The sequence below is a fragment of the Daphnia carinata genome, chromosome 6, assembly GCF_022539665.2.
Source record: "Daphnia carinata strain CSIRO-1 chromosome 6, CSIRO_AGI_Dcar_HiC_V3, whole genome shotgun sequence".
Lineage (NCBI taxonomy): Eukaryota > Metazoa > Arthropoda > Branchiopoda > Diplostraca > Daphniidae > Daphnia > Daphnia carinata.
In genome coordinates this window covers 9,515,684-9,541,534 of record NC_081336.1, presented here as the reverse complement: position 1 = coordinate 9,541,534, position 25,851 = coordinate 9,515,684, and the positions used below count along the sequence as shown (strand labels likewise).

General features: G+C 41.1%; 4 protein-coding genes and 1 long non-coding RNA gene across 7 annotated transcripts in view; 2 read left to right on the top strand and 3 right to left on the bottom strand.

The window, feature by feature from the left end:
- Positions 1–586: 586 nt before the first annotated feature.
- LOC130694045 (uncharacterized) lies at positions 587–7,788 on the bottom strand. Of its 3 annotated transcripts, none has more exons than XM_057517187.2 (10): positions 7,291–7,788; positions 6,608–6,958; positions 3,453–6,165; positions 2,709–3,369; positions 2,035–2,567; positions 1,680–1,977; positions 1,502–1,613; positions 1,158–1,439; positions 950–1,093; positions 587–888 (listed from the first exon to the last, which is right to left on the bottom strand). In XM_057517187.2, the coding sequence occupies exons 1-10, from the start codon at positions 7,501–7,503 to the stop codon at positions 808–810; spliced, it is 5,388 nt and encodes a 1,795-aa protein (XP_057373170.1). In that variant the 5' UTR covers positions 7,504–7,788; the 3' UTR covers positions 587–807. The 3 variants fall into 3 exon arrangements, with proteins under 3 accessions (XP_057373170.1, XP_057373171.1, XP_057373172.1); XM_057517188.2 differs by having other exon boundaries at positions 2,709–3,366; XM_057517189.2 differs by having other exon boundaries at positions 2,709–3,366; positions 3,459–6,165.
- A 356-nt stretch (positions 7,789–8,144) lies between these two features.
- Positions 8,145–9,076, top strand: LOC132088064 (uncharacterized). Its single transcript, XR_009421219.1, has 2 exons — positions 8,145–8,645; positions 8,716–9,076. It is a non-coding gene; the product is annotated as an uncharacterized LOC132088064 (long non-coding RNA).
- Positions 9,077–9,851: 775 nt separating this feature from the next.
- The window catches only part of LOC130694048 (vascular endothelial growth factor receptor 1-like), an 81,301-nt gene continuing 65,301 nt past the window's right edge, over positions 9,852–25,851 (top strand). Inside the window, exons 1-16 of the mRNA XM_057517192.2 lie at positions 9,852–10,006; positions 10,079–10,237; positions 10,303–10,473; positions 10,548–10,732; positions 10,799–10,967; positions 11,022–11,182; positions 11,273–11,453; positions 11,514–11,699; positions 11,789–11,977; positions 12,039–12,169; positions 12,231–12,518; positions 12,588–12,735; positions 12,796–13,135; positions 13,196–13,454; positions 13,524–13,776; positions 13,851–14,399. Coding sequence (XP_057373175.1) covers positions 9,943–10,006; positions 10,079–10,237; positions 10,303–10,473; positions 10,548–10,732; positions 10,799–10,967; positions 11,022–11,182; positions 11,273–11,453; positions 11,514–11,699; positions 11,789–11,977; positions 12,039–12,169; positions 12,231–12,518; positions 12,588–12,735; positions 12,796–13,135; positions 13,196–13,454; positions 13,524–13,776; positions 13,851–14,389 — 3,423 coding nt within the window. The 5' untranslated portion in view covers positions 9,852–9,942 and the 3' untranslated portion in view covers positions 14,390–14,399. The remainder of the gene's footprint in view (positions 10,007–10,078; positions 10,238–10,302; positions 10,474–10,547; positions 10,733–10,798; positions 10,968–11,021; positions 11,183–11,272; positions 11,454–11,513; positions 11,700–11,788; positions 11,978–12,038; positions 12,170–12,230; positions 12,519–12,587; positions 12,736–12,795; positions 13,136–13,195; positions 13,455–13,523; positions 13,777–13,850; positions 14,400–25,851) is intronic.
- The window catches only part of LOC130694044 (uncharacterized), a 73,745-nt gene continuing 64,847 nt past the window's right edge, over positions 16,954–25,851 (bottom strand). The window contains 7 exon segments of the mRNA XM_059495527.1: positions 16,954–18,298; positions 18,365–18,489; positions 18,557–18,608; positions 18,610–19,063; positions 19,146–19,849; positions 19,914–20,038; positions 20,106–20,605. Of these exon segments, the coding sequence (XP_059351510.1) occupies positions 17,096–18,298; positions 18,365–18,489; positions 18,557–18,608; positions 18,610–19,063; positions 19,146–19,849; positions 19,914–20,038; positions 20,106–20,605 (3,163 nt within the window). The 3' untranslated portion in view covers positions 16,954–17,095.
- LOC130694050 (death-associated protein kinase 1-like) overlaps positions 23,028–25,851 on the bottom strand; it is a 49,764-nt gene continuing 46,940 nt past the window's right edge. The window contains exons 3-7 of the mRNA XM_059495528.1: positions 25,696–25,820; positions 25,045–25,634; positions 24,469–24,965; positions 24,277–24,401; positions 23,028–24,206 (exon numbers count right to left, since the gene is read on the bottom strand). Of these exons, the coding sequence (XP_059351511.1) occupies positions 23,094–24,206; positions 24,277–24,401; positions 24,469–24,965; positions 25,045–25,634; positions 25,696–25,820 (2,450 nt within the window). The 3' untranslated portion in view covers positions 23,028–23,093. The remainder of the gene's footprint in view (positions 24,207–24,276; positions 24,402–24,468; positions 24,966–25,044; positions 25,635–25,695; positions 25,821–25,851) is intronic.

Sequence of the window (25,851 nt, the reverse complement as noted above, 5' to 3'; positions counted from 1 at the left end):
GGCTGTATTGAATCTATGTTTGAATTGAAAATGCGATTAACAACGCGTTTTAGTGACTTTATGAACTATGAAAAAGAGATGATAATGTTAATAGTTAACGACTGCTGGGTGCATTGGATGATGGTGATTATGGATGATGAGCGGGAAACAGTCACGATCTGTTCGCCATAAAAAATCGAGCATGCACGTGGTGCTGTTGGTAGAGTCAATTATCGTGAGTGGAATTCATCATATATAAGGTAGTTTTTTATTGTTTTTCTTACATTTGCGTAATTTTCAGTCTAACCAACTTTCTGCTTGTTATTTAATTACATGTTATCCAATAATTCTGGTTCTGGCGATTAACCTCAGTTTGCCGTGCGGTCCATCTGCGGAGCACCATTTTTTTGTAATAGACTGGAAAATCTATCTCAAAAGTTATCCGGATGACTGTACTCTAGCATTGGGTTTGTTTTTCCTTATTAATTCGTAAATGCATTTGTGGGATTTAGCTATTTGGTATTTCATTCTAGAAATGGGTTGTGTTACTGAAATGTTCAGTGTAAGCTGCAGTGCCGTAATTGAATGAATGGTCAACTCAAAAATATCAATTGTATATAAGACTGTATATCTCATCCGGTAGGAACTCTTAATCAACAACAAAATTTTTACAGTTCAGGGTTTGCAGGCAGCACAACTGAATACGGCGATAGGCATCGGCACCAAAACATATGTAACTCAAAACAAATCCAAGTTAAACAATATAAATCACAGCAGTCGTGTTCATTTGATTACACTACAACTCTTCGTCTTAGTTCCCTGTCAGAACTAATGACAGTAATTACATAAAGGATGACATTTAACTCCATCAACTCCACACCGACAGCCTCCACTGGTATCTCCTTTACCCTGCATCCATACAATTCTATTATGAGGACTTTAAACTACAAAAAATTATCATGCAGATTACCTTGGGACCCCAACGGTTTTGTTTGGTGACCCAACAAATTTCCGTGCGACAAACGGAACATCTGACCCAGTCACAACCCCAACGTTTCATCAAAACAACTTGACAATGGGGGCAGGAAAGAGCCTCTCCGCTAGCCACCAACGCCTGCATCATCAAATGTAACATTATATATTCAGTAATTCTACGATTTCTAATTAATTAGACCTACGTCTATCATTTCTTTGGTCCGTTTGGCGTCCTCGTCCGTCTCTGCGGCGTCGTTGACTCGATCCTGGAACTCTTTGCAATTGGCTCCGTCGTGAATTGCCTGGCAGGTGAGACAATTGGTGCGTCGACAAACGGGACAGCGGAAAACGTTGACATTGTCCTCCTCGATAACGGCCCATCCGGGGCAGTCGGCCGTCTGGCAGTGGAACGTGTTCTTCATCGCCTTTTCCGCCAGACGCATCGAGCGCTCCAAATGTTTTTCATACACTTTCGGCCCCACCAACTTTGGGAATCATCCATTCATTAACAAACAATTAAATTGCAAATTTTTAAAAATTAATTTACATTTTTAATTTCAAGCTCTTGAAGAATGGCGTCGCAGGCGTAATTATCATCGCGATACGGACAAGTGATGGTGGCTTCGTCACTGAATTCAATCACGTGAGCCAAACAATCCCTAAAACACAGTACATATATTTTAATTCGTTTGAATCAATTCGTATTTTAAAAAATTAAAAAATACCTGCAGAAATTGTGGAGACATTCCCTGAGGGTGACGCCCACTCCTGCAGGGACCGTCATCAAACAAACGGGACAATCGAAACTCTCTGCGTTAGTTACGACGTCACTTTGGTCCTGCAAATCGACCAATTTCTTGTAATCGACTCGAGTTTCTTTAATGTCATCATTCGTCTCTGATTGATCCATTGGGCGTTTGTAGGCGCAAGCTTTGCAACCAGATCGCGTCGTTGGATTCACCAAAGCGCAACCTGGACATGTCCATCCAGCGTCTGCTGAATCGAGCACAGCCATTGCTCCTTCTAACACAAAATTCTAATTGGTCAGCCGATTTCGCATTAAATGGCCACATTACTAACCTGATTGCAGCAGATGCTCATCGTTGATCGTCGTGGCTGTTAGATGAGGTTCAGTTTTGTTAGTTTCAGGTTTCAAGGGATGATCAGGTAATGACTGGGCGACGTGGTTATTAACAAGTGTAGTTGGCCCAGCTGCCAACTCATCGTCACTATCCTCGTCGCAAGTGCTGTAACGATCTTCTTGGTAATTGTAATATTTTTTGGCATTTTGGTGTTGTCCGTCAGGTGGGACAAGGTCAAGCTGAGGTTTTGAAGGTGGCTCGTCTTGTGAAGATTTTTTGGGAGGAGGCGTTTGAAGGTCAGGAAGGACGTAGAGGAAGAGGGAAGAATTGGACGGGCAAACGTCGTACTCTTTGAGCGTCATTTGTTCCTTGTCAGCCAAACGACGGCCAAAAATCCATCGCTGGGATGGCAGTGCGATGCCGTGGATGTTGGCCATCTGCTCCTTGAGTTGCAGCAGAGTCGTGGCTGGACGAACGGGATATTTGAACGGTCCACTATGCGTGGAGCGATCCTCGATGAAGACTTCTACGCTGCACCGAACCCAGGAAGGAAGAGAAACAGTAAACCAATGGAGATTGAGGTCAAGTCCAGTTGTATGTCAATTTTAGATAATTAATGATGATTGGGTCAATGCAGATGCAAAAGGTCGTGCACAAGGATCGCTACTGTACTTGAATGTGTCGTCAACGACGCAACTCTGCGTTCGTCTGCTGTTCTCCTCCACGCCGATAGATGGCTTCTTCTGAAAGGTCAACGTCGTCTGCTGACCCGAACTGATTTTATTGCTCTTCTTTTTCGTTCGGATCGTCACCTCTGGGTTTGTTATTTCCTTTGCTGTTTGCATCTCCGCTTCCCTTTTAACATTGACATCAACAGTAACTTGTTCTTTCTTTAACGTTTCTTCTTGTTTGTCTTGCGTTTCTTCCTTGATTGTTTTCCTCGGCAGAGGTAAAGGTGACGACAACTGGGACAATCGCTTTGCCGGCAGAGGCGCTGCTGTCGCTTCGTTGACATTCGATGCAGCTGGAACGATGGGATCGGATTGTTTTTGTGCAACGACGACAGCAGCAACGGCGGGAGGGACGGATCTCGGAGCGGCCACTGGTTTATTAATAGAAGGAGGAGGTGTGGGCGGAGTAACATCATGTTCCGTAGTCCTCCGTTTGATGGATGGTGATTGAGAAGTTGGTGCCCTTTTGATGGCCGCCAATTCTTTGGCTAAAACAGCCGCTTTATCAAACTGGCCGGCAGCGATGGATTCTTCTAAACGCCACAACATGACCTCAACACGTTTCTCATCGCTCACATCTTCAACGGTTGGTGACTCATCTACTTTTGGAAAAACAAAAATTCATTCATTCAAATTGTTTTTATTTTAGATATTCAAAAGAAAAAAGATGTTGAAATGGGATGACCTTTACTCTTCTGGATGTCCTTGCTAGATTGCTGGTCACTGTTGGCTGATGATTGGCTCTTAGTGGCCTGTTGTTGCTGAAGATATTGGCTCAACTGTGTACGAGAAGGAGAAAGAAGTGCAAAATTGGTTGGTGTCACATCCTTCAGAACAACAGCAGGTACACGTGGTTTGACATGATTCTTATTATCTAATGGGTCTTGCTTCGCCGGGATGATGTTATTACGATTATCGCTAAGTTTATCAACTACGGGCGAGTCATCTGACATTGAAACGGGTCGTTGGACGACTTTGCTGGGCAAAGGAAGAGGTTGAGTCTGACAACTGGATGACACTTTGATGCCGCCACATTGACTGCGTCGTTTGTTATTCGTTGTTTTATTATTGTTTTTATCGCCCGACTGATCGTCACCCTCTTCTTTGATTTCCAGCTGCTTATTTTGCTGGCCATTGAGGAAGAAAGCCAATCGGGCTTGTCGTAAAGCTTCTGGACTGTTGGGAGCTGTCGTGACTGTAACAACAGCAGACGGGACTTCTTGTGTTTTGCTGATGTTGGTCGTTTCCTTGACGACCGGAGATGGCCCGTTGGATGACCTACTGTTGAATTGCCTTGGTTTCAAAGCGGTACACGCCTCGCACCAAAGGCGTGCCTCGCTATTGAGCAAAGTGCAGATTTGACACTCCCATCCTGACATTTTCGAATGTCCGTTGACTAGTGGCGACGCTGCGGGTAAAACAACTGGATTCTTAGGCCGTGCACCTCCCTTGTGTTCCTGTGAGCCAACCACTTCCAATTTCGGATTGAAAATGGCTTGTTGTGATGTGGCCGGCTCCTTGTGATTGCTCATTGGCGGCGATGCGGGGGCTGCCACGGTCTCCCTATTCACTCGCAATCGTGTGATTGTGTTGGCATTCGAGTCGACGGCCTTGGTAGACGCCAACAAGCTGGAACTTTGCTGGTCGGCCACTTCTGGCACGGGGCGAAAAACGACGCTCGTGTTGTTATCTGACGTCGTTTTATTATTAGCATTGGCTTGTTGCTGCTGCTGCGGCTGCACAAATGCAGTGCGAAGTCTGAGGTTGGACTCGGCCGACGTCGTCTGCTTCTGTTGGCTATTGATAGACGTCGCGTCAGTCAAAGAGTTGAACATGTTAATCAACTGCCTCGTTCCCTTTTCTTCGGCCGGACGACTCGCGGCCGGCTCTTCAGCTATGTCTGGAACGCTTGCCAAATGGGCCGTCGCCTCCTCGCCGTGATGACAATAGAATTTCTCGTCTGCCATGCGCTTGCGTTGAGACTCTCTGGCCCGCTCACGCTGGATGATTTCCGTCGCTTCGCGGTCCAGCTGGCTGATGTTGACTAGCAACGATTTGCGTTGTTGTTTGCCTTTGCTCCCGTCGCTGCACAGCGAGGAAGATCCTTCACTTCGCGTCGATCCACCCGGACTCACGGTCGATGAATAATTCGATCGCATCGTGTTTAGCAACGTCGAGTCCGAAGGTGGTGGATGATGATTGGCTAACAAGCCCATAGCCCAACTGTTGCTGCTGCATTCATCTGCAACTGGCGGATGTAATAGAGCTGCATCTTTCCATTTAGATCGTGACGATGCGTTGGCCGATGAAGGATGATGATGTAATTGGCTGCTGCTGCTGCCATTCCGGCCTCGTTTGTACCAAGGCTTTAAAGGGAGGGTCATCATACCCCGGTGATTGGAATCGATGGTCGATGCGGATGTTGTTGGCTCGTTTGTCTTGTTTCCTGATGGTTCGAGCGGACGCAAAACTCCGCCCTCCAATTTCAAAATGTCGTTGTGCGGACAGTCGGCCTTGTTCTCTTGCTCTCCGTTGTTGATCTTGTTCTGATGGTATCGAAACACTTTCACTTTGTTCATCTCGTCCAACAGCAAATTGCAATTGAGGTCGTTGTTCCATTTGGCTTCTCCCGTAGGTGACGCTGCGTTCGGAGGAGGACCGGACGAGTCCATCAGATCCGGTAAATTGCCGTTGGCCGGAGGAGTAGGTGGAGGGACGACGATGTTGAACTGTACAGGCGTAGGCTGATGATCCGGAGGAGAAGGGGCTTTCCTTTTACCCGGGACGTGAATGAATCCAGCGGAGGTGGTGTGGATGCTTCCGGTGGAATGACGAGAGGACGTCGATCTTCGATGAGCCGAAGGCGGTTGAGGTGCCGGCCTCTTTTTCCTCATCGTCGAATTGACTGGCGGATGCGACGGCCTGACGCATTTCTCATCCGCTTCATTCCGCACGTCCATGTGTCTCATCTGCGATTCCCATCGCGTCCGCATGGCCCTGATTGCGTCCCCTTCGATGTTGTTGTTGTGGTTGGTTGTTGTTGTTGTGCCCATCTTGTCCGTCGATTCATTGCTGCACGCCATTAATCCGTATTTCCTTCTTAGAGTCAACGCTGGATCGATGTTCTTCTGACTGCCCGTCGGGCGGATGAAGGAGAAACTGTTTGTGCTGAGCGAATCGCTGTTGTCGCTGTTGGCGGCCAATTGGCCGCTGGAGCCCGTCATGGGACGATGTCGCCGACTGACGACCGGACTATTTTCGACGCTGTGCGAACGACTTCCAGCGCCGCCACCGTAGGACGATGAGAACGGACGAATGGATGATGACGTTCGGTTGTTATTGCGTCGGAACCAACGAGCCCAAATGCTCGAAATGCCTCCACCTCCACTGCTCGAATCCTGCAAAGAAAACAAGGTAATATAATTAAAGAATTTGATCTATTATTATAAAGACGAGCGCATTGTTTAATGGCTTGTATGATGCAAGTCCAGCTGAAGTTCTATTTTCAGACCACCAGCCGTTTATCGAAAGTCGACCAGTTTTGCTTTAATAGAACGTTTAATGGACGTGGAAAGGTTTTTTTTTTTGTTTTTGTTTTGCAAATGTGGAACACCCATGTACGAATTTGTGACTGTTTAAGGTTTGTGTTTTTGTTTTCAACCGATAAAAAGGAAAACGGAGTGAAAACTGAACGGACCACTTTGTGAATTTTCTCTCCTAAATGAAAAACTGCAACTTTTGCTAAAAATGCAAAATATTGACCCACTGACCTATTGCATTAAAAAATATCAAATAATTCCTAATTTTATTATTTTTAAGTTAAAGGTTAATGTGACTTACTTTACTGATGTTGTTGAGTGAGGAGGCGTTGCTGGATGGCGGGCTGAGATTGATGCTGGACTGGACGGAGAGATCTGCGGCGCTATTGGACCGGCTGTTGGTTTGCTGGCGATCGCGTTGACGTCGCGCGTGATAGTGATGCGAATGAAATAATTCAGGCGACTTTTGCCGACAAGTGGCTGTCGGGACCGGTTGTTGGACGACGGCCAAACTGGGATCGGAGAAACCTCGACTCACCGACGGCCATCCATTGGACTGTGCGTTTGCTGAGGGAGGCTGCCCATTGATGTTCTTAATTCGCACCTTCTCGTGCTGATGATCACTTGCATCGATTGGCCTCTTTTCATTTACCTGCAAAATAACAGAATTCACATCGGGTCAGCCTCCCTCCATTTTTTCTCCTCCATTTTATTGGCAAACGCATCTTTTATTTTCAGCCTTAGGCTTAGGCTTGGCAACGTGTCCAATTTAATTAACATATTTTTTGTGTTTCTTATCTCTAGGTGAAATAACTTAAGAGATTTGGAATGAAGATGTCGACCATTTATCATGAAGTGATTTTTTGGAGTTTCTACAACTGGATGGAACGAGTTTTTTCCCTTCCCTTTTTTTGTTGATTGAAATGGATAAGATTGAAAAGATACGAGAGGCACTAGCAGCAAAGAAATTGCGCATCAACTGACCTGAGCCGAAAGAATGGAATTCCAGTTTGAATTCCATTCCTTATTCTGTTTGGAATCGGCGGCCGTGGTGGTGGTCCTCTGTTGTCCGGCTGACGAACGACTGACCGGTTTCATTTGCTGTTGAACGTGTTGACGTCCAATTTTAGGTCGCGCTCCCAATTGCTGGCCATCGCTGCTACTCGAAGCCGATCCAGCTGAATACGAACAAGACATGGCCAAACGTGTCGCTAAATCCCTTTTTTGAGCCGCACCAATTCGCCCTAAGGTGCATCAAATGCTTTTCTTTTTAATGACTTGTTGCCTATTACAGAATAAAAGAGGCCTCTTCTTGCCGGGAACAACTAGGACAAACTCGAAAACAAACTTTGTCGAAGTAGAAACGTCACTTTGCGCGTGAATGCGACATCAATTGAAAACACACGGAGTGAAATGAGAGAAACACACACACACGAAGAAACAAAAGGGGCTTGCCGGACAGGAGTGAAAGCAAGACTGTTTGTGCAGCAGCGAGAAAAGCTATTGCGGGAATAAATGGCTGGCTCTCTTCCTATATCGTCGCAGCCTCGAAAAGAAATGAGCCAGTGCCAAAGATAGTAGCGCCCAGCAGCATCATCCAGCTGTGTACAGCTAAAGAAAGCCCGGGACACACACACACACAAGCACGAAATATTCCGAAAAGAGGAATTTGCTGTGAACGAAAACACGTTTTACTTTTAGCCATGTAAAAGAAGGCGTGCTCAATGCTTCAATCGATGGCTCTTACTTCCTTATTCAATGATCGCTATTAAATGCGTATTTATTGACATCACGAAAAGGGATTTTTTTTTTTTGGCAAGGTCATTCGTGTTCCTTCATTTATTTATAAATGCAGCCGAAAACCAGTTATAAGGACATCGATAAAAAAGAATATGGTAAATATTTATTCATTTTTTTTTTAAATGATTACTATATCCTATTCGTAGATGATGCTCTGTGGGTGTGTGCGTAAGAACAGCTGAAGGCTACGTTGTTGGTTTTATTTAAACAAACGTCCTTCTCTAGAGCTGGAAGGTGCATATTAACACTAGATATTCCGACAAGGTATTTCGTTTCTCTTTCTCTCTCTAACGCCATTCCCTTTTGAACAGATATCGGTCGCTCTCTCTTTCCTTCTACAACTGCTCGTTTACCGTAAAAGGTATGAAGCACGCCCTCGGGCTACGTTTATCGAACTTCATTTCCTTATTCATAACGTCAATCGTTTCCTTAATCAAAACAATTTTGTTTCAAACTGGGTTTTTTTTTATTTGGTTCGATTCTTTTTAAAAGGATGTACGATCCTAATAATTGTGACACAACTGAAATTAATTGCGCTGGTAAAATGATTTTTAATTTTCTAGAAATAGGAAAGATTACAATGACTAATACTTTAAATTTATTCTTTAGAGCGGCCAGCACAAAGTGGAATCATCGCAGACATTGTTTTTTTTTACGACCAGTGAAACATATTTTTCAAATCAAAATTCGTCTGCTAGAGGTCGGTCAACACGCCAAAAAAGAAATGAGAGAAAAACGACTGGGATGATTTCACCAAAAAGAGATGACATCATTTACCATTTCCTCTTCCATTTTGGCCACCACGAATAGCTGAATTTTTTTAAAAAAGAAAAACAAGCCTGAAAACATATGTATGTTGCAGGCGGATTTGTTTTTCACTGCCAGGGTGGACTACATGCTGAGCCTTTTGTGCAACAAACGACACACATCTATACGGAAATGAAAGTCTAGGCCAACCTTTTTTTTTTCCCTCTTTGGCTGTTGTGAATCTATTCGATTTTCTTCACGAATATTGGCGTCCTTCAACAGTATTTTTGTTGAAGATAATATTAATGATATGGCAGTGCAGCTTAAAAATGACAAATCACGACAGAATTTTCGATTCATTTGATTAGGTAATCACATAGCAACAAGTTGTCTTCCTGTTGTTTGCCGAAACCCAAATCGCTTTCTGGTCTCGTAAGTAGTCACTTTCTTTTATTTTTATTGTTATGAAAAGTTCCGTTAGATGGTGGGATTTTTAGTTGTGAAATTATTCGCCAGATGGCGTATTTTTGTGATGTTACGCGCAAAACAGTGGGATTTAATATTCTGTTTGTCGTCTGCTGCGTTTAGCGCGCTATTCTTTAAGCTTTAAGTGCACATTTATTTTACTTTATTCTTTTTCCAATGATTGACCAAAAACAGCTCTTTCGAGTGAACTTGCATGTTACGAAAATGCTTAATTTTTGAGACTTTGGTAATGATTCAGATGTCGTAGTTACTTTTTCAGACAAGTAGAATCAAACGGAAACCGATGTACAACGGAAATGGTACTGCATATGCTTCCGGCCGCGTATTTTACCAACTTGTGGTCGACGAACATTACCAAATGCAATCTAATCGTGAACCACGATCAGTTGATCAGCTTCAGAAAAGTACATCTCAAAGGAATCAACTGAACTTTCTAGGTGGGACCTTTATTTTGAAAAGTCAGTCAGATTAGCTAAACGGTTAATTGATGCTGCAGTAATCATTCAGCATTCTGATGTCTCATTTTATTGCAAACTATTTTAGTGACAGTGAGTTTATCAGGTCAAGCAACTGAAGTCTGACCTTCCATCAGCTGTCAAAGAAATGTTCCCTCAATTTCATTCAGTGCATTTCATCATCTTGTTGGGCATCTGCCGGCCACTCCTTGGTGAAATCATATTACTTTAAATTTTTCGTTTGATTTTTATTTATGTAACTTGGGCCCAATCTTAAAAAGCAGGTGTCTACGTGAGGCCATTAGCCCGTCAAATTCCGCTGGGCAATCCTCTCGAGATCATTTGCCGCGCGGAGCACAAAGTTGGATTGCCTGTACTTATACAGTGGCGTTGGATAGCCAATGGAGCAATCATTGATCTTCAGCATGCTCGCCTACCTCCAGGTTTGTCGTGTTATAAAAACTTATTCATTGGCATGTGTCCACTTGGTGTGCTTTCTTTCTTGCAGGGGCTGTTGAAATCTTCACCAGCGTTGAAGATTCCGCTACACGTTCTATGTCATACGTCGTCAGTCGCATCCGATGGAAGAGCGTCCCAGCAGAGGCTACTGGTATTTATCAATGCCGAGACGCCAACAACGCCAGACATCCGACGAGCAACACCACTTTGTCCGTCTCGAGTAAGTCTTTTCTCCTGTGAAATCCGAGGAAAATAAAGGAGAATAAAATATACCCCAAAATTTGTGTTTTGCAGCTGTGAATGATGTTGCAGATGGATTCCATGGAATGCGTCGATCCCCGGCTGCGGAATCTGCCATTCAACACATTTTCCGAGCCGGATCGGCATTCAATTTATCCTGCGAAGGTGATGAGTTTGGCCAAGTTGAATGGCTTGGACCCCACAGGGTAGATGAGGATTCCTATTATGTGCGAGAAATGGTAATTAATTGTTCATTAACCATATGCTTGTTCGATTAGTCGTTATTAACTATTAATATTTTACAGGTTATACCACCAAAATATCGGTGGTCCAAATCTGTTGAATTCAACGATTACTCGTCGACATCTATTCTCACTGTCAAAGACGCCAGTTATTTGGACACGGGCTATTACACTTGCCATAATAAAGACGATTATAATGATATTAGATATCGTCAGTTTGTTTATGTTGAAGGTCTGACAAATAGCTAAAAACGAAAGGAATGGTTATTTACTTTTCTATTTGCAGATCCCGAAAAACTGATCCTTCCACCTGCTCTGCAACCGGTAGGACCCAATAAAGATCTCCGAGTAATTGGACATTATTCCGAAACGAATGTCAAAGTCGGCTGTGGTCCCACCCATCCGTCCGTTAACGTCATCCTCAAGAAATTCGATGACGACATTAAAGTAACTAACCACAGCCAATCAAATTTATATGTTTTTTTTTTAATAGATCAATTATTGTTTTTAATTACGAAAACGTACCATTGTCGATAGGTGATTGCGTCTTCATCCGACCCTAATGATCCAAACAGTGATTGGACCTATGATCCTTTTGAAGGATTCAGGATCAAAGTCGTCGATTCATGGGAGATGAAAGGTCAACATCAGTGCGAGGCCACATGGCCTCATTCAAACAAGAAAAGTACATCTGCCAAATTCAAAATTAAGATTCAAGGTATATTAAGCAAATCTAAAGGAAAAACTTTGGATTAATGTTAGTTGTTCACATACGCAGGGGTACAAGTATTAAAGAATACCGACGCATCAACTCCAATCGTTGAAGGAGATCGTGTTACTTTAACATGTCGGAGTAAAAACAAAGACGCAATGGATCTAGCCTGGCGTTGGTTACCTGCTACACTGAAACCTAATCAAACGATTCATTCATTGATGGAAATCAATGCTACTCACCTTCCCGCAGGTTCGGCCTGTCTCTCCAAATTTGAAGTTTCGTTTATTTTCACCGCTAGATGACACTACTCGCGCATCCCAATTTTTCCATTTACATAGAGGGGATAGGTTATTTGACGCCATTCGAGAACGAAACCAGTGACCAGGAATATCCACCACCTTTAGGCACGTTCCAAGTCCATCGACTTTCTTGGCTCAACATTCCGATGGAAGCTTCAGGCATTTACCAATGCTACGACGCCAACAATTTGAACATTCCAGTCAGCAATACCACGGTCGATGTGTTGAGTATGCACTAGTGACAGATCCAATATTGTGTCGGTTTATGTATTAAGTAAATGTACATTAGGTTCAAAGGCACCAAATTTAAAATCACCGGAGGACGAACAAAAAGACGTTCAACGGGGATACGAAACGTCGCTCGAATGTGGAGACACTGCCGCATTTCCTAAGCCTAAAGTCCAATGGTTCATGAGGATTGTATGATTTATTCATTGAATCTCAAAGAAACAAAAGTTTCATTTATCCCTTGACTTTGCAGGAAAACAAACCATTGGAAGAAATCTCTGATGACGGGCGGACCAAATATCACGACATAAACACAACTGAGGATGGACGTAACAGCGTCCTCGTCATTTATTACGCCAGTGCCGACGCGACGTACATATGCAGATTCAGCAATTGGAAAGGATCGAGAGAAAAGTATTTTCACGTTACAGTGCACGGCCTGCACGGAGGAATCATCGCTGCAATCGCCATCGTTGTGGCCATCATTATTGCTGCCATCATCGCAGTTGTCTTTTTCATCAAAACCTCGTACAAACAAAAGGTAGTTAAACATATATAGTTTATCATTTTATTCGTAGCTTTTTAATCAATTAATTTCGATTGGAAACAGCAACTCTATCAGGAATTGATCAACAATCGTTTAAAGTTGCTCGAAGGCAATTTGGAAAGGATTAATCCTAATTCACCACTGGAAGAACAACTGGATCTTTTACCTTACGACAACAAATACGAATTTCCTGCTAATCATCTCGTCCTTGGTAATCCATTTAAAAATAGGTGAAAAGGCAATTATTCTACAAGTAGTTTACTGAAAACAGGGAAGCAATTAGGTGCTGGCCAATTCGGTCGGGTGGTTCAAGCGAAAGCTGTTGGCATGGGTCCAGGCAATACGAACGTGGCTGTCAAAATGGTCAAATCCCAACTGGACAATACAGGGCTGACTTCGCTGGCATCAGAGCTCAAAATCCTGATCCATCTGGGATTTCATATGAATGTTGTGAGTCTCCTGGGTGCCTGTACCAAAAATCTGATCAAAGGCGAGCTGATGGTCATAGTGGAATTTTGCGCCTACGGCAATTTGCAAGACTTTTTGATGACCAATCGGCGCCATTTTGTAAGCGAATTGCATGAACATGAACCCTCACCTCACTGTCAACGGTAATCACTCAACAAAAGATAAATAGAAACGTTGCTTTGATATTCAAAAAATAATTGCAGGAAAGCAGGGTCACAGTTCATCCCTCAATTGGTCCAAAATATTCACAACATGGACTTGGGATTACCTGGCGAGAATATTCCCAACGGGACTTCAGCTGATCCAGCTTCTAGTGATAATAATGCAGATTCTAAGGCTCGCTATTGGTTACCCAATAGCACGAAAAAAGAAACATCTCGCAGCCCTGTCGTATGCACTCACGATTTGATTGAATGGTCGTATCAAATCGCTTGTGGAATGAACTATCTGACTAAACGAAAGGTTTTTATTGTTAAATATACAAAAGGGGATTTTATAAAATAAGAATATTTATGTGATAATCTGTAAAAGGTGTTGCATGGGGATTTAGCGGCTCGTAATGTTCTTCTGGCCGATGACAACGTGGTGAAAATAGCCGATTTCGGATTATCTCGTCAAGTTTATAAGAATTGCAACTACCAGAAACAAGGACAGGAGGCTCTTCCAGTTAAGTGGATGGCCATTGAATCGTTGATCGATCGAGTCTTTTCTTCCCAGTCCGATGTCTGGTCCTTCGGTGTTACCATCTGGGAATTGTTTTCCCTCAGTAAACAACCTTATCCAGGTATCAATTCGTTCACTCTTAATCATTTAAACCTTAAACATTAAAGGGTTAATGTAAACATTTTTATGGGGCAGAGGTGAACGAATTGGCGGATTTGATTCGTTACTTGCAACGTGGCGATCGTATGGAGACACCGGAACAAGCACCTGAAGCAATTGGGAACATCATGGCCGATTGCTGGAAGCACAATCCAGAAGAAAGAGCAACGTTTAGCCAATTGGAGCGGATCATTGGCCAAATGGTGGATCCGATCATCCGCCAACGTTTTGCCGGTACGGATGACGTTGAAGAAACGAACAATTACCTGCAAATGAATACGGAAATTGATCCGACTTCGACGTCAGACACGATGCCTGACTATTTGAAGATGACGAGTACTGAGGGTCAGGCGACTACGGCCGTTTCTCCTCCACGTAGTCATCCTCCTAAATTGTACCCACAACTGAGTTTGACGAATTACGTCAACACGAGTACAGAAATTAACACACCCCCGCACACGGCGTTTGTCAAGAAGGATTCGAATACCGTGGGAGGAGGGCATCCGCCACTGTCTCCTACAGAAAGTCTTGCAGATAGCAATTACCTGGCCATGCTACCAACTGCACCTATGTGAATCTCATTCTGTTTAATTCCGACCCATATTTTTGCCATCGCTATTTCTTTTTAGGATTAAAATTCGTGCTGGAAAGGGAGCATAATGAAATTATGTTTTCTTCTTGCATTCATTATTTTTAGTCTCTATTTCCTAGTAATCGATTCTTCTGAATACAGAACTCTGATAAGTAACATTGGTGTGGCCAATGCAACGCTGTTTGTTGTTGATATCTTCAAAAGTCATCAGCTGCAAAATCTGACCTCAAATTTTTAAATTCAATTCACAATATGAAATTCAATGATACATTTCATATTTCGATTGCCATTTTTTCAGAATAACTGTTTTGTTTTGTTCATAGTGTGAGTTGGCAATGCTGTCTGGTAGTTGGGGTGGGGGTAAAAAAAAGAGCCAAATTGTGCTCACCAACACATCAGTCTCATTGCCATTTTAACTGGCATCCACAAAGGACGTGTTACGTGTCGACTCCACTCACTTTTGTGTGGAGAGTAAGACGGTTCAACCACATTTGTCTGCAATAATTAAGTGTTCAAATCAGATGATGGAACTAGTGCAAATTGAGGCAGTGGACCACCTGGATGCATTGCTGCTAAACTATCTGTAGACTGGAGCTTATTCATGTAGTGCATCCTTAAGTGCAGGACTGACTATAGAGAAAGAAGAAAAATGGCCATGGCAAGACGGCCAGCTGATTGAGGATCATTTGGCGCCATCGACGGGAATGCAGCAACCACTACCCAATCGCGCACTGTAAGCAAGATAGTTCATCGATGGCTTTGCTGCGTATGAATGCAATTCAAAGCGGAAGAGTTCCCTGCTCCATTTCCAGGTCAGTTTTTTGTTTTCTTTTGCTTTCGTTTTGCATGTATCAGCGCACTTCGACATTTCAGAAGCGCCTAAATTTTCAACCCCTCCCTCCAAAAGTCGTTTGGCTGTGATATTTTCAAAATTGCAACCGTTTTCGTTTTTTTTCCTATTGATTTATGAGAGATCCTTCAAATGAGTTAAGAGCTGCACAGAATCCTTTTTTTTTCGCCAATGCATGGTCGGCCTTACATTCCAGTCTATTGTTTTCTGGCCACATTTCGCCATTTTTCGCGCCATTTCTTCTTCGATGACGTCATAGAGCTAGGGTGGGTATTGTTGGCATGGCATTGCTCGAACTGACCCACATTGCAAGCGTCCTGTGTTTTAGTTTGAAATGGGGAAAGATGAACTGTTTTCCCAATCTAATTTTCTTCGCCAAGCCATCTAATGATGGCTTGGCAAAATCGTTTGAATAACTGTCTCAATTTGTTGCCGATTTCATTTGATTCATTTTTCGTTTTAGTTAGAAATGGGGGAGGCTTAGCTGTTTTCCCGATCATCAGACGGTTTTGCAGAATCGTTTGAAGAAGTCTTTCTTGCCGACTTCATTTGATTAATTTTTCGCCTTTTGTTTCCCCAAACTTTTGAAGGTCACTCCAAGAAAAGTGCTATTTTCGCGTTTTCCCGGTAGATGTCTGCCCTTTTTAAAATCTTGAGTTCGACTGTATATAAGCAGATAATTTGCCGAAACAAATGGTTAGAGATTGACAGTCTATAATATGGGGATTTAAAAAAATCATTTCAATACTTGAATTATTAAATGGCTGTACTGTTCATGTGAACTATACACCTTGAAATTTTGACAAATCTGACTGAGGCCTGATCTTGATTTGACTGATCTGATGAGGCCATGGTGATTCATTTTATTGTGTCATTGTTCTTTCATGTCTGTACCTAACAATCCTTGAGATAGCATTTTTCGATGTTTTGTTTAGTTCTTTTTCTGTTGTGGTTGCAACATTACTACAAGCTGGCAAGAACAGATTTAACGGTCGAGTTTGACGTTCGTATTATTTTCACGTTGAATATTCTTTTTTAATTTGACTAGCGGAACTGTTAATCGTTTATGCTCCCAGTTGGCTCTCTCAAATAGGCCTACAACGATTTCTTGTTTGTCCTTTAGTTGACGACGAAAATTTGTTCAACCGAAACGCTGATTTTTAGTATTTCACATCTGCATATGCTCGAATATTATATCGTTTCCTCTTTTACATATTAGCTAGGGATAATCATGGCTTTGCTCTCTTTGCTTAATTTTCTCACACCAATAGATTTACAACAGGACCCAATCCCACGTCTGGTTTGCTGTTTTTGACTCATTTTTTGTTTTGTTTTTCGCGTTTACCGCCTTTTTTTTCATCATTCGAGATTTTTTTTATTAATTATTATTTTTCCAACGTTTACCCAGGCTCTTAACTGCACTGATTGTTTTCCTGTATCAGTTCCATTACAGTTTTGCTAGAAGCTTGAAATGAAATGAAATTCTTTTCCAAAGAGAAAAGAGGCTTGTTGAACCGATATTGAATCGCCTGCTGGTTTTTATCTTCGATATTTTCTTTCGTTTTAAAGACGTTTGACCAAGTAGAATTTTTAAAATGTCCAATGAGTCGCAATCAACTTGGCTAAATGAATTGTAAATTGACAAGACTCTACGGCGATGCGCACATTTTTGTATTTTTAAAAGTGAAATCGGTGCATCTTTAGTCCTAACAGCCAAGAAAGCGGGGAATTTGAGTTTTCTAGGGGTAAAAGTAAGAATAATTCAGTGTATGCGACAGTCGCCATATTTTAGTTCTTCGTCGTCAAAGTGCATTGCATGGCCTAGAAACGAGTTATGATTTAAACAAGAACTGCTTCGTCGAGTAGTTTTAGGATTTTGTCCTTGTTCCTAATCCCATGGTTACGGAGTAAATAAGTTCTTGCATCATGGCCATTGGATATGACACGAATTGCCAGTTGGATTAAGAGTTGAATGGCGTCAATTAAATTTGGGCTTGAGTTTGATTTACACAAATAATGGAGTGCATTCTGTCCCCATTTGTCCTCTGCATTCACGTCAATTCCCAGTTGGATTAAGAGTAAAATGGCGTCAATTAAATTTGTGCTTGAATTTGTTTTACACAAATGATGGAGCGCATTCCTCCCTTTTTCGTCCTTTGCATTCACGTCAATTCCCAGTTGGATTAAGAGTAAAATGGCGTCAATTAAATTTGTGCTTAAATTTGATCGACACAAATATTGGAGCGCATCCATTCCATTATCACTCTTAGCTTTCACATCAATTCCCAGTTGGATTAAGAGTTGAATGGCGTCAATTAAATTTGGGCTTGAATTTGATTCACACAAATAATGGAGCGCATTCCATCCATCATCGTCCTTTGCATTCCCATCAATTCCCAGTTGGATTAAGAGTTGAATGGTGTCAATTAAATTTGGGCTTGAATTTGATTCACACAAATAATGGAGCCCATTCCTTCCATCATCGTCCTTTGCATTCACATCAATTCCCAGTTGGATTAAGAGTTGAATGGCGTCAATTAAATTTGGGCTTGAATTTGATTCACACAAATAATGGAGCGCATTCTTTCCATCATTGTCCTTTGCATTCTCATCAATTCCCAGTTGGATTAAGAGTTGAATGGTTTCAATTAAATGTGGGCTTGAATTTGATTCACACAAATAATGGAGCGCATTCCTTCCATCATCGTCCTTTACATTCACATCAATTCCCAGTTGGGTTAACAGTTGAATGGCGTTGATCAAATTTCGGCTTAAATTTGTTTTACACAAATAATGGAGCGCATTCCGTCCATATTTGTCCTTTGCATTCACATTGATTCCCAGTTGGATTAAGAGTTGAATGGCGCCAATTAAATTTGAGCTTGATTTTGATTCACACAAATAATGGAGCGCATTCCGCCCCATACCGTCCTTTGCATTCACATCAATTCCAAGGCGAATGAAGTCGTTGGCTCTTCCTTTTAGATCAGACAAAGAGTCACGAGCACAAAGTTGTCGAAATTCTTCTTCTTTTTCAGTCAACTAAATTCGAGAAATTTACGATTGTCTACGTTGTTACTTCAAACTAAGAAAAAAAAATAGTCTTACTTTTCTCTTAATGGATTCCAGTCGTTCAACGACTTCTGCCGAATTGATTCTTTTCCGCGGGTCGTATTTCAACATTTTGGTTAGTAAGTTATCCTCATAATATTTGCGCATTTCGCCATCAATATCTAGAATTAAGCAACCAAGTGTTAATAAATAGAAGAGTAAAATAGAATGGAAGTACATTGGGATTACTTTTCATATTCACCGCTTGTTTTCTAATTATGTTATCGTGAATTTCTTTTTCACGTGAACCCGAACAGATGTTCTCCATCCAAAAAGATATATCCGAAGACGAGGCCGAGGACAAAGACATCGCTCTTGACCGTGCCCCAAAACTCTTTGTTCCCCATCTTTTCTTCGTTGATGAGTTTTTCCAGCACTTCGGGTGCGTACCAAGTTCTGGTTCCTCTCACTCCAGACCACGAATGATATCCCTTTTCGTTTACGGATTTGGCCAGTCCAAAGTCAGACCATTTCATTATTATCTCTTCGTGCGTATCAGCACTTTGCTTAATAAGGATGCTGCTCGGTTGAATGTCTCGATGAATTAATTGCTTTGAATGGATGTACGCCAGGCCGGTAGCTAATTGACAGAATATTTCGATTTGACGTGGCATACGTCCGTTGTATTTTTTGGGATCATCCTCCTCCAGGAAAACTTGGTCTAACGAAGCGACACACAATTCCAATGCGTAGTACCTTTTACAAGATAACGAAAACAAAAAAAAACAAATCAATTTTGAAATCACATTGTTATTTAAAACCAGAAAAAATGTCATACATAAAGTCGTTGTCCTTTTCACAGTGAAGTAGTTTGACGATGTTTGGATGATCTAACTTTAGCATTGCTTTTTCTTCTCTTTCGTTGACTCGATGTATTTCAACTCTTTTGACTGCCACTTCACGACCTTCGAACTTCCCTTTAAATACCATACCAAAGCCACCTCTCCCTATTGGAGAAGTATCCCGATTGATCCAAATTTTCATTTCCTTCTTATCTTTATTATACAAATAATACAACGCATTCCACCCATCATTGTCCTTTGCTTTCGCATCCACTCCGAATATAGTCAAAATTTCAATTGCGTCGAATAAATTTGGGGTTGAATTGTCTCGGCATAAATAATGGAGCGCATTTGATCCATCGTTAGTTTTTGCCTTCGCGTCGATTCCCGATTGATTCAAGATTTGAATAGCGTCGATTAAGTTTTGACTTGAATGGTATCGACATAAATAATGAATGGCATTCATTCCATCGTTGTCCCTTGCATTCACGTCGATTCCGCTTCCTATTAAGAGTTGAATGGCGTCGGTTAATTTTGGGTTTGAATAAAACCGACACAAAAGGTGGAGCGCATTCCGTCCATTAAAGTCCTTTGCATTCACATCAATTCCAAGGCGAATTAAGTCTTTTATTCTTCCTACTAGATCAGGCGAAGAATGCCGAGCACAAAGTTGGCGAAATTCTTCTTCTTTTTCAGTCAACTAAATTGGAGAAATTTACTATTGTATATGTTGTTTCTTCTTAACTAAGCAAAAAAAAAATTACTTTATTCTTAATGGATTCCAGTTGTTTGACGACTTCTTTCGAAGTAATTCTTTTATCCGTATCGTATTCCAACATTTTCTTTAGTAAGCCATCCGCATAATATTTGCGCACTTCGCCATCAATATCTAGAATTAAGCAACCAAATGGTCGTAAGTGGAAGAGTAAAATAGTATGGAAGTGAATTGGAATTACTCATCATATGCACTGGATCTTTTCCAATTATGTTCCTGTGAATTTCAGTTTCACTTGAACCGAATAGATGTTCTCCCTTCAAAAAAATATATCCGAAGACGAGGCCGAGGACAAACACATCGCTCTTGACGGTGCCCCAAAACTCTTCATTTTCCGCCTTTTTTCCGTTGATGAGTTTTTCCAGCACTTCGGGTGCGTACCATTTTCTGGTTCCTCTCACTTCACACCACGAGTGAAGTCCCTTTTCGTTTACGGATTTGGCCAGTCCAAAATCAGACCACTTGATTATTGTGTCTTCATGTCCATAAGGCTTAATGAGGATGTTGCTCGGTTTAATGTCTCGATAAATTAATTTCTCTAAATGGATGTATTCCAGTCCTGTAGTTAATTGACGGAATATTTCGATAGGAGGTGGCATACGTCCGATGTATTTTTTGGGATCATCCGACTTCAGGAAAACTTGATCTAAAGAAGCTTCACATAATTCCAATGCGTAGTACCTTTTACGCGAAAACAAAAAACATTTCAATCAATGAATCCAACATCAATTTTGGAATCATTTTATTATTAAAATTCAGAAAAAAATGTCTTACATAAAGTCGTTGTCCGTTTCACAATGAAGAAGTTTGACGATGTTCGGATGATCTAATTTTAGCATTGCTCCTTCTTCTCTTTTGTCCACATGACGCATTTCAACTCTTTTGACTGCAACTTCACGACCTCCAAACTTCCCTTTGAATACCGTACCAAAGCCACCTTCTCCTATTAGAGGGGCATCGCGGTCGATCCAAATTTTCATTACCTTCTTATCTTTAATTTGCAAATAATACAACGCATTCCGTCCATCTTTGTCCTTTGCCCGCATATCCACTCCGACTTCAATCAAAATATCAACTGCGTCAAGTAAATTTGGGCTTGAATTATATCGAAATAAATAATGAATGGCATTCATTCCATCGTTGTCCTTTGCATTCACGTCGATTCCGCTTCCGATTAAGAGTTGAATGGCGTCAATTAATTTTGGGTTTGAATAGTTCCGACACAAAAGGTGAAGCCCATTCCTCCCGTCTTTGTCCTTTGCGTCCAGGTTAATTCCGAACTGAATTAATTGTTTAATTTTTCCCGTTAGATCCGATCGCGAATCACTTCCACACAATTCAAGCAATTCGTTTTCTTTTCCAGTGAGCTAAATTGAACGAATTGACATATGCATATGTGATTGCTCAACTTGAGTTAAATTCATTATACCTTATATTCTTTATTTTTGTGATCACGATGTACTCGAACTCTCTTCGTTTCAACTCTTAACTTTCCTTCAAACACTTGACCTGAACCATCCGCCATATTTTTTATATTCACCAAATACAGGACAACTGAATAGTTCCGCGATGTACAGTTTTCGAATGACGTTGTTGCAATGGCTTCCTTTTAGACCTACGCAAATGAACAACGCATTTGCTAGAGAATGTCTTATCGTGTAATCTATTGGCCAGGTTTATCAGTAGTGAAAAGCGTTTCTTACACAACGATTCGATACTGCCAGAAAATAATAATGAATTTTTCAATCCTGAATTAGCATGGCATTCCTATTCCCATCATTGACTCTGTGTTATAAATTTAATAACTCGATGGCCCTTGCCTTGTGTTTATTATTTTATTCATTTATAATTTTCTTTGGTGTTTTTGGATGTGTAACATTTCCATTTTTTGGTTATAGGTGTATTATTATCGCTGTATTATCATGTTAACAATTTGCTTATCTTTATGTAGTCGTCACCGAAAATGGGCCACTACCCGTATCTATGACCAAGTGCCTCCCCCTACCGGCTTTTCTACATTATTTACTTGTTTTTATTTTGCTTTTGTTGCTCTTTTTAGCACCAGACCTTTCCCTCTTTTAAATGCATCATACCTGGACATGTTACCAACTGCACTTGAGAGAATTTCATTCACTTTTATTGCTACCCATATTTTTGGCTGCAACAATTAAGTGTTCAAATGAGATATGGCAAGTGTAATTTGAGGCAATGGACTACATGGATGAATTGCTGATGAACTCGCTCTTATTCATGTAGTGCACTATTTCGCTTACGACAGTATGGGAAAGAAAAAAGAAAAACGACGTTGGCAAGACGGTCAGCTGGTTAAGAGACAACTGGCGCCCTCGACTGGAATGCAGGAACCACTACTCAATCGCCCAATGTAAACCAGATAGTTCGCCGTTGGCTGTGCTGCGTTTGAATGCAATTCATAACGGAGGAAGTTCTCTGCTCCATTTTCAGGTTAGTTTTTAGATATTTTTTGTTCTCTCGTTACAACCCAGCGAGCAAGAACATATTTAATTGCCCGTTAGGCTGTTAAGTTTGGCGGTCGCACTGATTTCATGTTCAATTTTCTTTTTTAATTCAAAAATTTAACGCTCACAGTTAGGTCTATTAAGGAAAGCGGTTATTATTTGTCCTTCAGTTAACGTAGGAAAACTCGATTTTTTTTCATCATTCGAGATATTTTTGGTTTTATTATAGCATTTTTCCGCGCGTACTCAGGTTCTTTACTGCATTGCATTTTTTCTCCTGTATCAGTTCCATTAGAGTTCTGCTGGAAGCTTGAAATGAAATGAAATAATTTTCCAAAGTGAAAAAAGGCTTGTTGAACCGATGGTGAATCACCTGCCGGTTTGTATCCTTTGATACTTTCTTTCATTTTCAAGTCGTTTGCTAAATGCCCACATAGAATTTTCAAATTGCCGAATGAGTTGCAATCAACTAGCTAAAGTGATAAAGGATTCATAACAATCCAGCGCGATGCAGTCATTTTTGTATTGCTGAAATTGAAGTCAGTCAGCCTGTGCAATACAGCCAAGAAAGCGGGACAGTTGAGTTCCCTAGAGTTAAAAGATGAAAGTATTCAGAATATGGCAGAGTCGCCTTGTTTTAGCTTTCAATCGTCAAAGCGCATTTCATTACCTAGAAACGAGTTATAATTCAGCTAAAGAAGTGCTTCGTCGAGTAGTTTTAGGATTTCGTTCTTGTTGGTAATCTTATCATTATCGAGTAAATAACTTCGTGCATCGTGACCGTTTGATACGACACAATTTTCCAGTTTGAGTAAAAGTTGAATGGCGACAATTAAATTTGGACTTGAATTCCACTCACATTTTGGGCTTGAGTTGTTTCGACACAAATGATGGAGCCCATTCCGTCCACGATTGTCGTTTGCATTCACATCAATTCCCACTTTGATTAAGAGTTGCATGGCTGCAATTAAATTTGAGCTTGAATTTGATTGGCATAAATAATGGAGCGCATTCAGTCCACACTCGTCCTTTGCGTTCACATCAATTCCGTTGTTGTTCAAGAGTTCAATGGCAAAAGTTATGTTTGAACTTTTATTCCAGCCACACAAATGAAAGAGCGCATTCCGTCCTAAATTGTCCTTGGCATTCACATCAATTCCCAGTTTGATTAAGAGTCGAATGGCGTCAATTAAAGTTGGACTTGAATTTGATTCACTTAAATAATGAAGCGCATTCCGTCCGAACTTGTCCTTTGCATTCACCTCAATTTCTTTGTCGCGTAAGAGTTGAATGGCGTCAATTATTTTTGGGCTTGAATGGTTTCGACACAAAAGATGGAGCGCATTTCGTCCAAAATTGTTCCTTGCGTTCACGTCAATTCCTTTGTTACTTAGGAGTTCAATGGCAAGAGTTATGTTTAAGCTTTTATTCCAGCCACACAAATGAAAGAGCGCATTCCGTCCTAAATTGTCCTTGGCATTCATATCAATTCCGTTTTGGATTAAGAGTTGAATGGCGTCAATTAAATATGAGCTTGAATTTGATTTACACAAATAATGGAGCGCATTCCATCCATCATAGTCCTTTGCATTCACATCGATTCCCTTTTGGATTAAGAGTTGAATGGCGTCAATTAAATTTGAGCTTGAATTTGATAGACACAAATTATGAAGCGCATTCCGCCCATCATTGCCCTTTGCATTCACATCGATTCCAAGGCGAATGAAGTCGTTGATTCTTTCTAATAGATCAGGCGAAGAGTTAGTAGCACAAAGTTCACGAAATTCTTTTTCTTTTTCAGTCAACTAAATTGGAGAAATTAACGATTATCTAGATTGCTACGTTTTAACTTACAAAAAAAAATTATAATATTACTTTATTCTTAATGGATTCCAGTTGTTGGACAACCTGTGCCGATTTTATTCTTTTTTCCGGATCGTCTTCCAGCATTTTGGTTAGTAAGTTATCCTCATAATATTTGCGCACTTCGCCATCAATATCTAGCATTTAGCAACCAAATGTTCATAAATAGAAGAGTAAAATAGTATGGAAGTAAATTGGTATTACTATTCATATTCACCGGACGTCCTCCAATTATGTTATCATGAATTTGTCTTTCACTTGAACCGAATAGATGTTTTCCCTCCAAGAAAATGTAACCGAAGACGAGGCCGAGGACAAACACATCGCTCTTGACGGTGCCCCAAAAGTCATCGTTTTTCGCCTTTTCTTCGTCGAGAAGTTTTTTCAGCACTTCGGGTGCGAACCATTTTCTGGTTCCGTTCGCTCCAGTCCACGTGTGAAGTCCCTTTTCGTTTACGGATTTGGCCAGTCCAAAATCAGACCATTTGATTATTATTGATTCATGCTTTTCAGGACTTCGCATAATGAGAATGTTTTCCGGTTTAATGTCTCGATGAATTAAATTCTTTGAATGGATGTATGCCAGGCCTGTAGCTAGCTGATGAAAAATGCAAAGTATGATTCCATCGTATATTTTGGGATTATCCTCCTTCAAGAAAAGTTGATCTAAAGAAGTGACACATAATTCCAATACGTAGTACCTTTCAAAAGATAACGAAAACAAAAAACAATCAATTTTGAAATCATACTGGCATTTAAAACCAGAAAAAAATATCCTACATAAAGTTTTTGTCCATTGCACAGTGGAGAAGTTTGACGATGTTTGGATGATCTAACTTTAGCATTGCTTTTTCTTCTCTTTCGTTGACTCGATGTATTTCAACTCTTTTGACTGCTACTTCACGACCTCCGAACTTCCCTTTGAATACCGTACCAAAACCACCTTCTCCTATTCGTTTTTCGCGGTCGAACGAAATTTTCATTTCTTTCTTATCTTTATTTTGCAAATAGTGTAACGCAGTCCACCCATCTTTGTCCTTTGCCATTTCATCCACTCCGATTTCAGTCAAAAAATCAACTGCGGCGAATAGATTTCGGGATGAATTGTCTCGACATAAATAATGGAGCGCATTTGATCCATCGTTGCTTTTTGCCTTTGCGTCGATTCCGGATTGGATCAAGATTTGAATTGCGTCGATTAGGTTTTTGCTTGAATGGTATCGACACAAATAATGAAGCGCATTCCTTCCATCTTTGTCCCTTGCGTCCAGGTTTATTCCGAACTGAATTAATCCTTTTATTTTTCCGGTGAGATCCTCTCGCGAATCACGCCCACACAATTCAAGCAATTCTTTTTCCTTTCCAGTGAGCTAAATTAAATCAATTAAACGCGTATATATTGTTGCTCGACTTGATTTAAATTCATTATACCTTATCCTTGATCGAGTGCAATTGAACGACTACTTCCATCGATGTCATTCTTTCCTTGGGGTCGTTTTTCAAAATTTTTTTCAATACGTCATTCTCGTAACAGTCGCGTAATTTACCATCCATTTCTAGGTAAAGCAATCAACTTTTTAAATCAGA